This window comes from Camelus ferus, chromosome 7 (assembly GCF_009834535.1).
Source record: "Camelus ferus isolate YT-003-E chromosome 7, BCGSAC_Cfer_1.0, whole genome shotgun sequence".
NCBI classification, from domain to species: Eukaryota; Metazoa; Chordata; class Mammalia; order Artiodactyla; family Camelidae; genus Camelus; species Camelus ferus.
Window position 1 is genome coordinate 37,771,663 of NC_045702.1, and position 15,264 is coordinate 37,786,926.

Genomic DNA, 15,264 nt, shown 5'->3' on the forward strand with positions numbered 1-15,264 from the left:
TAGAAAAGTAGTTGCAAAAGTGAACAGCAATCTTTCTAGTCACATTTTACATTTATAAGTGTTTGCGGACAGTATTTGTTAGTGTTTTCAACCCAACATTTTGGGAAATTTTGTTTCTGTGAAAATGCATCTTCATTTTAGTGATGGAGTCAGTGGGTAGATTAGACCCTAGATGGGTGAAAGCTCATGTTTACTTACATGTTTTAAAATTCACTTGGTTCATTATTTGAAATTTCACTTGATATAACATTTTCCCCTAACGAAACATCTCTCTGAATTTCAGACTCCACTGAGGTATACAAAGACATTATTGCTTCCAGTTGTTCTTGTTGTGTTTATTGCAATCATTAGAAAGGTACGTCTCTCACTTAAGAGCACTTTCTCATAATAAAACATTTCCTTGTTCCTTCACAATAGTTACTAGGCTACATGTTAATCTAACATCATATTTTACATAGATTTATTGAAATATATCCTGTATTGTCTCACTAATGGCCTTTGATGAACATTGATAAGCCTTAAAAATATTGTGCTAGTTGCCAGCATAAAGTAGATCTAGGAAGAGGATGCTCAAATTTTGATAGTTATGTATTTTGAAAGATATGATCAGAGAGACCATACTGATACAGTTGTTTTTCCCTATGTAAATTATTCCTGACTCATTTTCAACTTTTATGTAATATTTCCCTAAAATATTTAAATGTGCCTTTCTAAGTCATTTGTGCAGTGGTCACTAACTTCTGGATAGAGTTTATTATTAATCAAAAGGAAAAAAATAGAATATTAACAATGTATTACTAAACTTGATAAAATAGATTCCCAACTTGGCCTTGATAATGAAATTTTAAGTCCAGGTATAAATCAGGCTGGGGAATTTCCAATCTTTAGCAAAGAGTGGATGTGATACTTTCTTTTTTTTCCTTTAAGAGTTAATGAACTCTGTAACTACAAGTGTTTTAAGAGAATGAATTGAGATTAAACTGTAATCAAAAACAAATGCTAGACTCTAAAAGTTTTTGATTTGTAGCTGTGATTTGTGTTAACACAATGTCATACATTTGTAGAATATTCTTTACTATAGAATATTCTTTACTGCTCACATCCTATATTTGTAATCTGAAACATTTCACATGCCTTATTTCAATTGGTTCTTCAGCAGCACTGTGGGGTACACAGATATTATCGTCCCCCTTTTGACAGATACAAAATTGATAGGTCAGAGAGGTTGTTACCAGCCTCACATCATGTCCCTTAAAAAGCAAAGGAAGAGCAAGAATCAGACTGCACCTTCGCCCCCTCGTTGGGCGTTGTGTAGTATTCAGTTCTGTAGTCCTACAGCCCTTTTCAAATCTCACCAGTTTATGGTTAGTCAGTTTCTGCTGTAGGTCAGGCTCTGTGCTTCCTTTGCATACTTTATGTGGCTGTACACCTAGCAGGCAGTAAAAAAATACTAGATGTTGGCGATCCAGAATGCATTAAAAAAAGATAGCCCCCTGGATGGCTACAGGTGATGAAAATGATTAGATTGGGTTAAAGAAGCTGGGATGTTTGCTTTAAAGAAGAAAGATTTAATGGAAAGAGAATAATTATTTTCAATGACTTAAAAGCCTATTACTTGGAAATAAGATTATACTTATTTTGGTTCCTTAGAATTATCGGCAATTCTAGGAGTTAAGGCTTTTGACCAGCATTGATCTGGACTGATTACGAATGTGTTATAGATTTAAGCAGTAGCTGGTGGTTCTTGTAAGGACTGAATTAAAACCTAACAGCAATGTCACAGAGGACATCCACATTGAGAATAGGATTTCAGATTAGGGGACCCCCCAGCCACCACTGTGAGTGCTAAATATAAAAGCACAGTGTTTAGTTAGCTGTGCTTATCAGTCTCTGAGCCAGTACTTCAGTTCATATGTGTGTATGACTAAGGAGAGGCATTGCCAGCAACCTGGGCGTGATGGAATTCACTAAATGTGAATCAGAAGCCAAAAGGTCAGGTTTCAATGCCCACCAGTGCCTCTTAGTTGTTGTCCACCTTCAGGGAGACTATTTAATCCTTTTCAGCCTGTTGCTCATTTACAAAATGAGGAAAAAGTTCTACCTGAACAGGGTTCTTGGGTACGGATATAATTACATATTGTACAAACATAGCATGTTGTTGTTGTAGTTAATATTTTCTGAGTTATCTCTTATCTCCATACTTCCATATTTTTGAGTAAGTAAAACTTTGAAAGGTTAGAAGACGTGTTAGTTGAAATATTCTTTTTCCCAAAACAGCTGTTATAAAATGTTTAAAAATCTATTTGCAGATTATTAGTGACATGTGGGGTGTCTTAACTAAACAACAGACACATATAAGGTAAATATGCTATTAATAATTTTGTTACTTCTTCCATTTATTAAGTAGATATTTAGAGTGTATTAATTTTATAGTCACATGCTGTACACTCAACATTTGGTAATTAATATTTTTGATTGTTGTCATCCCCCTTCTTTGCTTTTCTCACTTCTTCCCTATCTGTGCAGAGCTCAGCACGTCACTTATTCGTACTCCAGGTCCCATCCAGTACAATCTGACAGTAACCCAACACTAATCTGTGCTTGAAGGACACAGCTTTGTGCTTCAGCTGGGAGGGAAAATAAATTATTCTATTGATGGTTTTAGGGCCAATGGACAGCCTTTTGAGAAAAGGGCAGGGAAGTGTAAAAGTGTACTCATACCTCACTTTTTGGATAAAATAAATTCCAGATGGAGCAAAGATTTAAATATAGAAAAAAATGACACCCCACCCCCCAAAAAAACCAAGAGATTACTTTTATAATTTTAGGGTTAGAGATGCCTTGCTAAGTATGACGTAAAACCTGTAAGCTAGAAGGGAAGATTGACAACGTTGACCAGATAAATTCTTTGGTTTGGTAAAATACTGTAAGCAATGTTCACAGAAAAATACAACTTGGGGAAAATGACAATATATGACAAAGGACTAATGACCATCATACGTAAAGAACTTCTACAAATTAATTTTTAAAATGCTCAAAATCCATTAGAAAAATGAATGAAAGACACAAATAGGCAATTGAGAAAAAAATAAATTCCCATTTTTCCTATCTCACTACACTCATGTCCCACGGATCTCCTTTCTGCTCTTTGACCTTGATGAGTTGTTTCCTGCCTCTGCAGTCTTGCAGTGGTTGTGCCCTAAGCCTGTAACTGTGCCCCCTGCTTCCCACAGCCCAGGTCTGCATGACTAACTCCTTTAATTCTTGCCTCGAAGTCACCTCCTTCAAGAAGCCTTTCCTGACCATCGTCTCTGAATAGACTTCTTATCTCCTTGCTTGTTATTCTTCACCATCACACCCTTTTTTTTCTCTCTCTCAGCATTTATCACCATGTACACTTACATACTGATGTGTTGCCTGTCTCCTGAAGGGGTTGGAAGGGTCATTTCTGTTCAGTTCAACAGTTTATATGCAGTGCCTGGCACATAGGAAAGAATAGTAGTTGAGTGAATAAAGACTTATGCATGACTAATAGATACATAAAAAAGTGCTCAATCTCATAATAAAGTGAAAACCTTTTTACTCATCAAGTTTGTAAAAATTAATAGTACCCAGTGCTTGCCAGGGTGGGAGGAAGTAGGTGGGAGGGCAGTTTGGCAATACAAGCAACACAGTGTGCCTGTCTTTTAGCCTAGCAGTTTCACAGTGTGTAAGTGTCCTCTAGAAATGCTCACAGAAATGCTGAGATAGTGGTACAGAGATGCCCACTGTGGTGGTGTGTATAATGTGCAAAATGGAAACAACCAAAATGCCCACCAGTATAGGATTGGTTTAATTATGACCCAGTTATAATGTGGAATTCTTTATGGAAATATTTCATCATACATCCTTGAAGAAAAAATGATGAAACTATACACACACACACACACATACACACATACATACATACATATGTGTATTTATATGATGATTACAGTTTTATTTAAAATATGAAAATTTTGTATGTTGATGTGTACATAGGGGGAATTTGGGAGGATAAAACCTGTAACTGTTAAGAAGCATGGGATTAGAGGGTAGAGTAAAGGAAGTTTTAATTCTCATTTCATTCTTTTGTGGGATTTTTGGGGAAGTAGAGATTGTTAAATTTGTGTATCTATATATTTTCTTTTATAACACACACAGCCTTGTATATTCTTTCACCTCCAACCAGTGATAAATTATTGCACGCTCTCTTGAGACAATCCTTGTTCTCATTTAGAAACTATTTACTGTAACTGTGCCCTTGTTCTACCCGATGCCTTTGAGGGCCTGGGGAAAAGGAAAAAGCTTCTGGTATATAATACCATAATTCCTCTTCAATTGAGATGAAATTTTTTTGAGAGCTTGGAAAGGGGCTATGGTTACAGCTGTAGTAAGCAGCTCTGAAGGAGAAAAGTGGCATTTTTCACAGAAACAAAGCAGTCTTTTCAAGAACAACTCAACTATAGAAATAATTACGGGAAACCACTGAGCTTCATAGGACTTTCAGTTCAGATAGGATCAGAGCTTTTTCTGATGGCACATTGACAGTTCATTTTGTATGAGTACCAAAGTCATATGCTGATATAAAAAGGGAAGGGGTAGGAGGTACAGTTTAATTATCAAGATGTGAATATTAGTATCTCCTTTATTCAGGGACCTGGGGGTTACGTAGGATAGAGACAGCATGATGAAGTAGAAAATATGTTGCCTCAGGAATCAGTCAACATATAGACCTGACTTGGCCACTTAATGGCTTCTTACTTGCTTTCTTTGGCTGTCAGTTGGGATAATAAATAGTTCTAAGATCAGAGTTAATGGAATTTACTGATCCTGTTAACATCATAGATGCTCAATAAATGATAACTCATCTCTTTTATTTGGCATAAAAGAAGAATAAAGAAGGATCCATTTTACTTCCTTCATTTACCCAATATTTTTACTGCTGATTAATACATCAATATTTTTGAAACCAATTTCTCAAATCAGATTGTATGTGCCTGGATTAGGAGTTAATTGGGTCATTTGTTCATTTATTCAAAAAAAAAAATGAAATCTATGTGCCAGGCATTGTTCTAGGTCTTGGAAATAGATCAGTGCTTCGGATAGAGGAGGTATGTGTTATCCAGTCACACATTTGTGTCCAGACTTCTCCCTTGAACTCCAGGTTTATACATGCGACTCCCTGATTTAATAGTAGTATTTCTTTTTCCATTTCAGAAAACACCAGTTTGATCATGGAGAGGTAAAGACTTAATATTACCAAAATTTATCTTATTTTAACGTTTGTGTATATTTGGACTTTCCTTTAGTTCCATTTTTCTAAGTGTATTGGTAGTTGCCACTGATTCTCTTCAAAATAGGCCTATATATGTTTTCACTACAACATGACCATTCGTTTGTTAGGACAGTTAAGTGGGGAACTCACACAGTCCTTGTCGGCTCTGATCGTCCTCATGGTCATAGCAGTTCATTGCTGGAGCCCATTTAAACGCATGTGCAGAGTTTCTTTTTCATGATCAGAGATCACTTTCCTCTCTGTTCACCTTGCCCTGAGGCTTCAGAGATGTGACTGGTTGCTGTTCCCATCTCCTGGTGATTCAACCTAAGGTTTTTCTTTTTTTTTTTTTTTAATTGAAGTGTAATTGACTTATAATATAATATTAGTTTCAGATGTACAACATAATGATTCAAATTTGCATACATTGTGGTCCACAATAAGGGTAAACATCCATTACCATACATAGTCACTCAAATTTTTTTCTTTTTTTTTCTTGTGATGAGAACTTTTAAGATCTACCTACTCTTAGCAACAGTGTGGTGGCTATAGTTCATAATACTGTATTTCATATTTCTTCCTGGTTTTGATGGCAGTTCTAAGGTGGCGCTCTGGGATCTTAAATAGCAGTTATTTCTGTTTATCACTTTCCTACCTTAATCTGATGGTAGCGCCACGGTAGATTCAGAAATGTGGACTTTATTAACTATAGGCTTGATTCTGAGAAGAACTGTAGAACCATTTGCCTTAGGGACTTTATAATTTTAGCCCTCTAATAAAATGGAGAAGGTTGAAAGTGAATTTTAAGACTAGTTACCTCAGAAAATTCAAATTTCTAAGAAATTACTAAGAAAAAAGTACCCATTTCTGTATGTTCATCAGTTTCACAATATATTTTTAATTTTCACAAATAGGAGTAAAAAGTATCTTCTCTTCCTTTCAGCTGGTTTATCATGCACTGCAACTATTAGCATATACGGTCCTTGGTATTTTAATTATGAGACTGAAACTCTTCTTGACTCCACACATGTGTGTCATGGCTTCCTTGATCTGCTCAAGACAGGTGAGATGGTTGTTACATGGCATTATACCTGCTGTGATAGTTTTTTACCCCCACCTTTGTTACTGAGTGGCCCTAAAATAATATTGAATTACCCCGAGTTCTTAAAATTGTTATAATTAAAGTTCTTCACGGTTTTGTACTAGTATTTCCTAAAGGGTAAGGGCCAAAACAGATCATTTATCTTTTTAACTTCTAAAACTGTTCCTGGCATACAATAAACAATCAGTGCAGGCTGACTTTCTGAATGATAACTACAAATGTGGACAGAAAGCAGAGCTTTATTGTATAAATAAATTTTTTTTGGTTTTGACATTCATATCACAAAGAACTCTTAACAATTGATTTCAAGTTATAGGTACGTTTAAATTATATGTTCCTTTTTGATGTCCAGCTTTAAAATGTTGTTTCATTTATTTGAGTATCCATTTTTATGCACATCCCTGACTTTACTTTTTAAAATTTAGGTCAAGTCATCTTGGTTATGTGCTGGTTGTTTTTCCTGGATATCCGCCTCCTTGCTCTGTATTCACAGGTTTATGCCTCTGCATAGTGCCACCTTTTCAGTTATCAACTAGCCAAGGTGCAGCAGCATTACTTTTCTTAAATTGAGCAGATATTTTCTAAGCATCTACACCATGTTCCAGGGATAATAAGTAGAGTGATAGAAAAATCAAAAAGCAAAAGTACATATATGCCCTCAAAACACTTGATTTCCAGCTCTACAGACCCGTAGAGAAATAATGGTAAGGAGAGAACAACAGAGTGTTATTATTGAGAGTGAGCTATTTGAAGATGGAAAAAAGTAGTCAGCCCCAAGGTTCCCGATCAGAATGTTGGTATTGTACCAGGGAGGCACTGCTTTCCAGAGGCTGACCAGGGAGTGTGGCCACTGTTCCTGATTCCTCCAGGCTGGGACAGGAAAGGAGGATGGTGGGAAGCCTCTTATCTTAAATCCCACCCCACGTGGTGACTAATGGTAGAGAAATAGTGAGCCTTGCCCTGGGCTGGCTTCACAGGTATGGGCCCTCTGTGATCGCACAGGGACCCGCACTCAGGACCGCTCTGGGAGGGGCTTCAAGATGGTGGAATAGAAGACCACGGAGCTCACCCTCTCCCATGAATACACCAAAAATACATCCATGTGGAACATTCTCACAGCATGCCTCCTGAACTTTGACAGAAGATCTTGTACAATTGGAACTACAAGGAAAATCTTCACAAAACTGGGTAAACAATAAGGTCCTACTGTATAGCACAGGAAACTATATCTAATACCTTGTAATAGCCTATAATGAGAAAAGAATATGAAAAGGTGTGTATATACACACACACACACACACACACACAAACTGAACCACTGTGCTGTACACCAGAAACTAACACAATGTAAACCTACTATACTGCAATAAAAAAAAAAAAATTACTACCAAAATCTAAAAAAAACCAGAAAGGACTCTGCACCTAGATTGATGCTAGGCTGTTGCTGTTTTGAACTTCTTCATAATTTTAATCAACCCACATTTGTATTTTGCACTGGACCTGGCAAATTATGTGGGTAGGCCTGGCCTCACCCAAATCTGGAAGTAGCGAGAGCACGTTGAGGGAAGACTTTCTTAAATTGGATCCCACCTGTATAAGGCTAATGGTAGAATTCTTTTGATCCCTCAAGTCATCGTTCCTGGAACTTTTCCTTAGAATAATTAACCCTTTGGGATTCTAGCAGAGACTGCATTCTTCTCTGAGAAGAACTTGGGCTTATTGGATACAGGCTGCTTTGTACTAACAGTTATCAATATATTCTTAATTTGGTTTCAGCTCTTTGGATGGCTCTTTTGCAAAGTACATCCTGGTGCTGTTGTTTTTGCTGTTTTAGCAGCAATGTCAATACAAGGTTCAGCAAATCTACAAACCCAGTGGAATATTGTAGGGGAGTTCAGCAATTTGCCACAAGAAGAACTTATAGAATGGATCAAATATAGTACTAAACCAGGTAAAAAAAAAGTCATATTATTTTAGCTGTGGTTTTCTCCACAATTTTATATACCACTACAAAACCCTAAACCCAAATTACTTCCAATGCTCTTAATCTTTCTAAGCAGTGTTGTTTCTAGATTATCTAGAAACAGATACTGATCTTACATGGTTTGCAAAGAAAATGTCATGCATATTTTATTAGTAATTTATTTATCTATTTTCCATAAACTCTAATTTTTTCAAAATGTATCCAAAGTTTTACATGGTACAATATAAAATGATTTATGTTATGCTTATTTTCCTAATTTTTAATCTTAGTTCTTCGCATTCCTTCTTGAAATGAACTCATGGAATGTGGTATTTTATTCATATATGGGAAGGGAGATTTTGTTGTCATTTGAGTATCAAATGACTAAATATTAAATCGTCTTGGAGAATTCCTTGGTGCTGTAAAACTTTCCTAGTCGGTTTGTTACTTCTTTCCTTAAAGCAGGAAAAGACATTAGAAACAAACAAAAGAAACAGAAATCCTCAATTGTGAGACAGATGGTGAGGCTCGGTCTTCTAAGGAAAATAGTTTACCCAGGCTTGGTTGCTGACCAGCATTGTATCAGCTACCCGACTTCATTCTGGTTCTGCTGCTGAATCTTTAGGTCATGATTCGGGCCCAGCTTTTTCACCTGGGAAGTAATTAAGTTGACCAGAAGGAGACCTCTTGTCACATGCACCAAGTGTCTTCCTAAGACCTTCCTTCTTTCTTTGCAGACGCAGTGTTTGCGGGTGCAATGCCCACAATGGCAAGTGTTAAACTCTCCGCACTTCGGCCCGTTGTGAATCATCCACATTATGAAGATGCAGGTCTGAGGTTAGTACACAGTTCTCACACTGTTGGAAACAAACTTTTTGTACAAGTAGACAGTGAGGGAACCACCAAAATAATGCGAAGCGTTTCAAAAACGTTATGGGGAATTTGGACTTAGAGAGTTAGGGGACGAAGAATGCTGAAATAAGATGGCTGAGGCAGATACAAACTGTCAGGGTTCCATAGGACAATGAAACTATAACCATTGGGGTTATATTCCCTCCTGGGCAGCAAAAAGAAATCACACTGTGTCTATTTTCTGTAGGTTAACAGGGCTCTAAAACACCCGGGTCCTTGTTAGTTCTCATAATCCTTAAGTTCCCCAGAAGATTCTTTAGCCTGTAGTTTTTAAGATTTTCATATGGGGTATTCTTGAATTCTGAGTAGTCAGTTGTAATGGAATCCTATTCAAAGAGGGTTTTAATCCTGATTTTCACCAATATGGCCTACTAAAATATTCTTGTTTTTTGTTTTTTGTTTTTTTACTATTTTTCATAAGTTAGATTATTGTGTTCTCTTTGAAAAGGAAATAGATTTAATTTTCATGCAATTTCTAGGTTGTTCAGCTAGTCATTTCCTAAGTTATTGGTGAATCCTATTAATATATTATTTTGTATAACAGTGGAACATACCTTTTATAAATAAAAAGCTTTTTCATGAAAAAAAAAACAATTTTAGCAAGCTGATTTCCAGAGCAATTGTATAATTTATGGTTATTTTTTAATTAGGGCTAAAACAGCCATTTAATTCTAATTGTTGGTTATCAAAGTTTGAACTGTTGCAGTTTTACAGTCGTTCTGGAATTGTGTTTTTGTGGCTCGTACTCTTATTTATGATAGAGTGATGGAAAAATAAAACAGAAACAAGCAAGCACATAATCACAACTTAAAAAAAAAACAAACAAGCAAACAAACCAAAACACTAAGCTTGGAAATGAAGAGATTCATTAAAGTGAACCTTTTCTCCAGGACTCTTGTGCTACCTCTGCCTTTTTCAACTGACCTCCCCAAAGCCCTGTAGCAGGAACTCCTGTGAAGAGTGTTCTCTTGACCTGGTTCTTCTGCAGAGTCTTCCTTCTAGTCCCATTCAGTGCTTACTTCCAAGTGGGTTGATTGCATTCTTTTAATCTTGAACATTTTCTGCCCAATTATTTTTCTTTAAAGAGCCAGAACGAAAATAGTATATTCAATGTATAGTCGAAAAGCAGCTGAAGAAGTGAAGCGAGAATTGATAAAGTTACAAGTGAATTACTACATTCTGGAGGAGTCTTGGTGTATAAGAAGATCCAAGTGAGTATTCAGTACAGTTAGTATTTTATATTCATCGGACAGTAAAGTTAATTCAGTCTCATCACAAGTGCTTTACTAGTCGTTTGTGTGAGGTGTATATACTAGTTAGCAAAGTTTAAGTGGAAAAAACTTTTTCAATAATTATTTGGAGTTTTTTTCTTTTCTAGTCATTATAAATATCTATTTCTTTTATAATGATTTGCATGTGCACATTACCTTAAAGTTATTGGCATTTACCGAGAAATTCCCAAATTGTTCATATTTGCCTTTGATTTAAAAGAAAAAAAAACTTTTATTTAAAGTTGGGTATATTTTCTTTCAAAAGACGTGCAGAGTCTGAAACCAAATAATGGAGAGTCTCAGTGTCATGAAGTCAGTCGGGCAGCTTTGTCCCAACCACATCTCGGCCCCGTACCATACCTTGTGACCCATGGGACCCCTCCCAGCAGCAACTTGGAGTGAAGCTTCTTTCTTGCTGTTTCACACCTTATTTGAATGGGATTATAATTAATTTTCCTTTTTACCCATATTCTCTTGGGTTTATAGTTTTTATAAGTATCTATTTCCACACAGAAGTTCACTGAGCAGAGTATAGCAACAAGAGTTAGTAAGATCTTAAAAGCAAATGTGAATTCTAAAATTGACTACTTAGAAATGTTGCACCACGGTGACTAGACAGCAGTTGACAGCTTGCTATTAAAATACCAAAGCATTCACTCCATGAGGAGCACAGAAAGGAGTAGTTTTATCAGAAATCAAGGATGTTTCATGGAATACTAGTATGTTAAAAATTCTCACTACTCTATGACTAAGTAGAAGCCTTCAGGAGATTGCTGTGTCTTTGGCTTATCTATACTCATACGTCATATATTTCAATGATACACAGTGGTATTAAGACAAAATGATTAAATGTTGACTCGGGTAAAAATAGTTCTGTGACACAGTATCTATCAGCATTACACACAAAGAAACTCAAACAACTGTTGATTGCTAAGTGATTTTCTGATGAATATGTCCATAGAAAATATCGTTCTTAGAGTCATAATTTGGAAAATGCTTTTAAGTCCTTTTGAACATAAGAATATAGATGAAATTTATGTACTTTAACTTTGTTATATAGATTTAGGACAAAAAGCCATACACATCTCTCAGCGATTTGACATTGTAATAAATGAATGGTGGGCTGACACTTGCAGTCGGAAGGACTCAGTTTCTTGGCAGAGATTTCCACCAGCACTGAGATCTTCTTTATGCCTCAGGGTTCACTCTCCAACTCTCCAGTTCAGTGATGCCAGCCTGAGACACCTGTAGGTTACTGGAACATAAAAATAATGTGTCATGACCTTCTTCCCCAAGCCAGTGATGGACCTTGATTCAGGGTTCTTCATTTTCCCCTGGACCCCCCGCATGGTGTTTTGAATATGCGGAAAGTGCAGAGGTTGCTGTGCTTTGTTCTAAGATGTTGATGGAGCTCCTTGGATTTGCATAACTGTAGGAGTTCATGTTCTGATGGGCAGAGCACAGGTTTTTGTACACAAGAAGGGAACAGAAGACAAGATTAGGAAGCACGGCAATAAATCTTGCACACTAAACAGAGTCAGCAGTGAATTAACTGGCTTGTGGTCATCTCCATTTAGAGCTCGCTGACGGGCACTCAGACTGAGAGTCGGGTGGGGCGGGTGCTGTTTCCCCTCTGGACCTTGACTTGCCCTTGTGGTGTTTGTTCCAGCAGGCGTGGAGGCGAGGGGAGCTGAGGAAGTGGCTTTCTCTCCTCTGGTTTCCCCACTCGGTAACTTAAACAGCACTCTCCATCTACTACAGGATTTAAGTCAGACTGATAATAAGTCTCAGGAACCTTAGACAGGTGCACTTTGCTCATTTCTTAGAACAAAACATAGCAGTGCTTGCTCTTCTGCCAGGGAAGCAAATGGAGGACTCAGATAAAGGGAAGAGGGAAGAAGGACAAATATTTAGTGCTTGCATTTGCAGTAGCAAGAACTGAGTTTCTGGACAGAGCTTTCTACCAGCATTGGGATCTTCTTTACTGCCTTGGTCCTCAGTCTCTGATCCAGTTATGCCAGCCTGAGACAGTGACTGGAAAAGAAAAATATGTCAGAACAGGGGAGCAAACGGGGAACTCAAATAGGAGAAGAAAGGGAAGAGGGACTAATATTTATCTGGAGCTTAAACTGCACGCGGCACGTTGGTGGACTCGGTGTTTGTGTTCTATCACTTACAAAGTAGCTTAATTATGTGCTTGATTATTCCTTAAATATTTAAATATTTGTGTTCAAATACAAGTATGAAAGTATACTCAAATGCAAGTTGTAGAAGAGTTTTTAACTACTTTTTTCTTTTTTTGGATTTTTTTTTAAATTGAAGTATAGTCAGTTTACAATGTTGTGTCAGTTTCTGGTGTACAGCAGAATGCTTCAGTTGTACGGGAACATACATGTATTTGTTTTTGTTAATTAACTGCTTTTTAAATTCCATTTTCTTCTTTCTCATTAATGCTCATAATAGAGTTGACATAAAATTAAAATACATGAAATCAGAAAAAAAATTATTCAGATTTTCACTAATGCTATTGTAAAGATGTAGCCAGCTGGGCTGGGGAAACTTCGGGAAACTCAGAAAAAGACTAAAGGATGTTATTCAGAGGCAGACAGAGCTCACAAGGGCAGCTCTTTGCCCTCATCTCTTCCTGAAGGCAGCTGAACTCAGGAGCTGGGTTGTTCTTTACTTCCAATCTGTTTCACTCTCTACTCCCACTGGCCTGCACTGTAGTATCAGTTTGGCCTTGGCACATGTGAGAAAATGGCCTTGGCACATATGAGAAAATTAAAAGGTAGAAAACTCAAGCCCAGTCATATTTTCGTATGTCAGTAGAATCTAGTGTCACTGAGGGTGTGCAAAAAAATGTGCACTGAGCACTTCACAGGAACACTCACTGGTAATACCTTTTTGGGAGATAATTTGATAGAGGCAAAGTGAAAATTGTGTAGCCTTTTGACATAACGGTAGTGCTGCTTCTAGAAGTTTAGTTTGCAGAAAGATATTGGCACAGAATGTTTATATCAGCATTGTTTTATAATGGCAAAATGAGAAATAATTAAATATCCATCCATAAAAGAGTGGTTAAATAATACATAGAAGTACAGCATCTATTAAGGAAGATAAAGTAGGGCTTTATGTACTGAGATGGAACAGTGGCCTCTTTTTATTGCTAAGTGAGGAGTCCCAGGTTAACCTCATTTTTATAAAAGCAACCCAGGAGCATCTGTGTATATAAGTATGTCTGTGCCTATATTTTTGTATGCTTGTATGTCTGAATGTGGACGAAAAAGACCTAGCAGAATGTGTGCTGGATTGTTCATAGAAGCCACCTCTGAGAAGTGACATTGGAGATGATGGTGACTTTCACTTACTTACTTTGATAGGTTTATATTCTGACACTTTTTAGATGATTAGTTACCTTTAAATTACAGATGTTGTTGAAAAGGAGAAAGTGTGCACATTCCTGTCATACTGTGGGCTCACGGAGGAAAGCAGGGGAGTGGGACTGCCATTGGGAATAAAAGGGAATTGCTAGACATGATTTTTTCTCTTACAGAGAAAAGTAAAGCAACTATGACAAAACATAAGCTGTTGTCAAATAGCTATAATTTTTCCTTGTATTTTTCTGTTTTTAATATTAATAAAAACATAAAAATTGTGAAATCCCTTTTACTTTTTTTGTTTTTATTGATATTTTGGAAGAGTCCAGGCCAGCTGTCTTGTAAGAATGTCCCACATCTGGATTTGTCTAATTTATTCCATGTGATTAGATTCATTTTGACAAAATTTGGCAAGAATACTACATAGGATTGAGTGCAACAAAATAAATACCTAATTTAAAAAAAAACAAACCAATACTACATAGAAGGTGCTATGTACTTTCCATTATGTCACTTCTGGAGGTACATGTCACTTTGTTGTTATTGATGATGTTAATAAGTTTGATCACTTAAAGTATATCCCCCAACTCTCTCCATTTTAAGGAAATAGATCTCCTTTATAAACAGTAGCCTTTCACCAGGTAGTTCTTGCATCCAGTTTTTATTCTTCCCTAAATCAATTATTACATTGGTGATTATAAAATAGTTAGATGATATGGATTTGAAAGTATGTATCAGTTACTGATTAGTGGGGGTAAGGTTGGATTTGATAAATTAAAAATGCTTACTTTGTGTCTCTCTGTCACATTTTGGTAATTCCTGAAATATTTAAGTTTCATTATTATATTTATCATGGTTATCTGTGATCAGTTATCTTTGATGTTTCTATTGTAATTACTTGGGGCACCACGAACCATACTCATAAGACGATGAACTTGATGGATAAGTGCTGCTCCACAGACCAGCCAATCCCCCATCTCTCTCCCTCTGCTTGGGCCTCCCTATTCCCTGAGACACAACACTATTGAAATTAGGACAGTTAATAACCCTTTGGTGACCTCTGAGTATTCACGTAAGAAAGAGTCACACATCTCTCACTTTAAATCAAAAACTAGAAATGATTAAGCTTAGTGAGGAAGGCATGTCGGAAGCCAAGACAGGCCAAAAGCTAGGCCTCTTGTGCCAAATGATTAACCAAGTTGTGACTGAAAAGGAAAAATTCTTGAAAGAAATTAAACGTGCTACTGCACTGAATACATGAATGATAAGAAAGTGAAACAGCCTTATTGCTGATATGGAGAAAGTTTGATTGGTCTGGATAGAAGATCAGACCAGCCACAGCA

General features: G+C 36.8%; 1 protein-coding gene across 4 annotated transcripts in view; it reads left to right on the forward strand.

Annotated features, from left to right (window-relative positions):
* The window catches only part of DPY19L1 (dpy-19 like C-mannosyltransferase 1), an 84,422-nt gene that overhangs the window by 64,309 nt on the left and 4,849 nt on the right, over positions 1 to 15,264 (forward strand). For all 4 annotated transcript variants that reach the window (XR_004321410.1, XM_032483728.1, XM_032483730.1 and 1 more), the window contains exons 15-21: positions 284 to 355; positions 2,310 to 2,359; positions 5,239 to 5,263; positions 6,240 to 6,359; positions 8,175 to 8,349; positions 9,099 to 9,198; positions 10,359 to 10,484. Coding sequence is in view for 3 of the 4 variants with exons in the window: in XM_032483728.1 (XP_032339619.1) it covers positions 284 to 355; positions 2,310 to 2,359; positions 5,239 to 5,263; positions 6,240 to 6,359; positions 8,175 to 8,349; positions 9,099 to 9,198; positions 10,359 to 10,484 (668 nt within the window). In the remaining variant the exon portion in view is untranslated. The remainder of the gene's footprint in view (positions 1 to 283; positions 356 to 2,309; positions 2,360 to 5,238; positions 5,264 to 6,239; positions 6,360 to 8,174; positions 8,350 to 9,098; positions 9,199 to 10,358; positions 10,485 to 15,264) is intronic.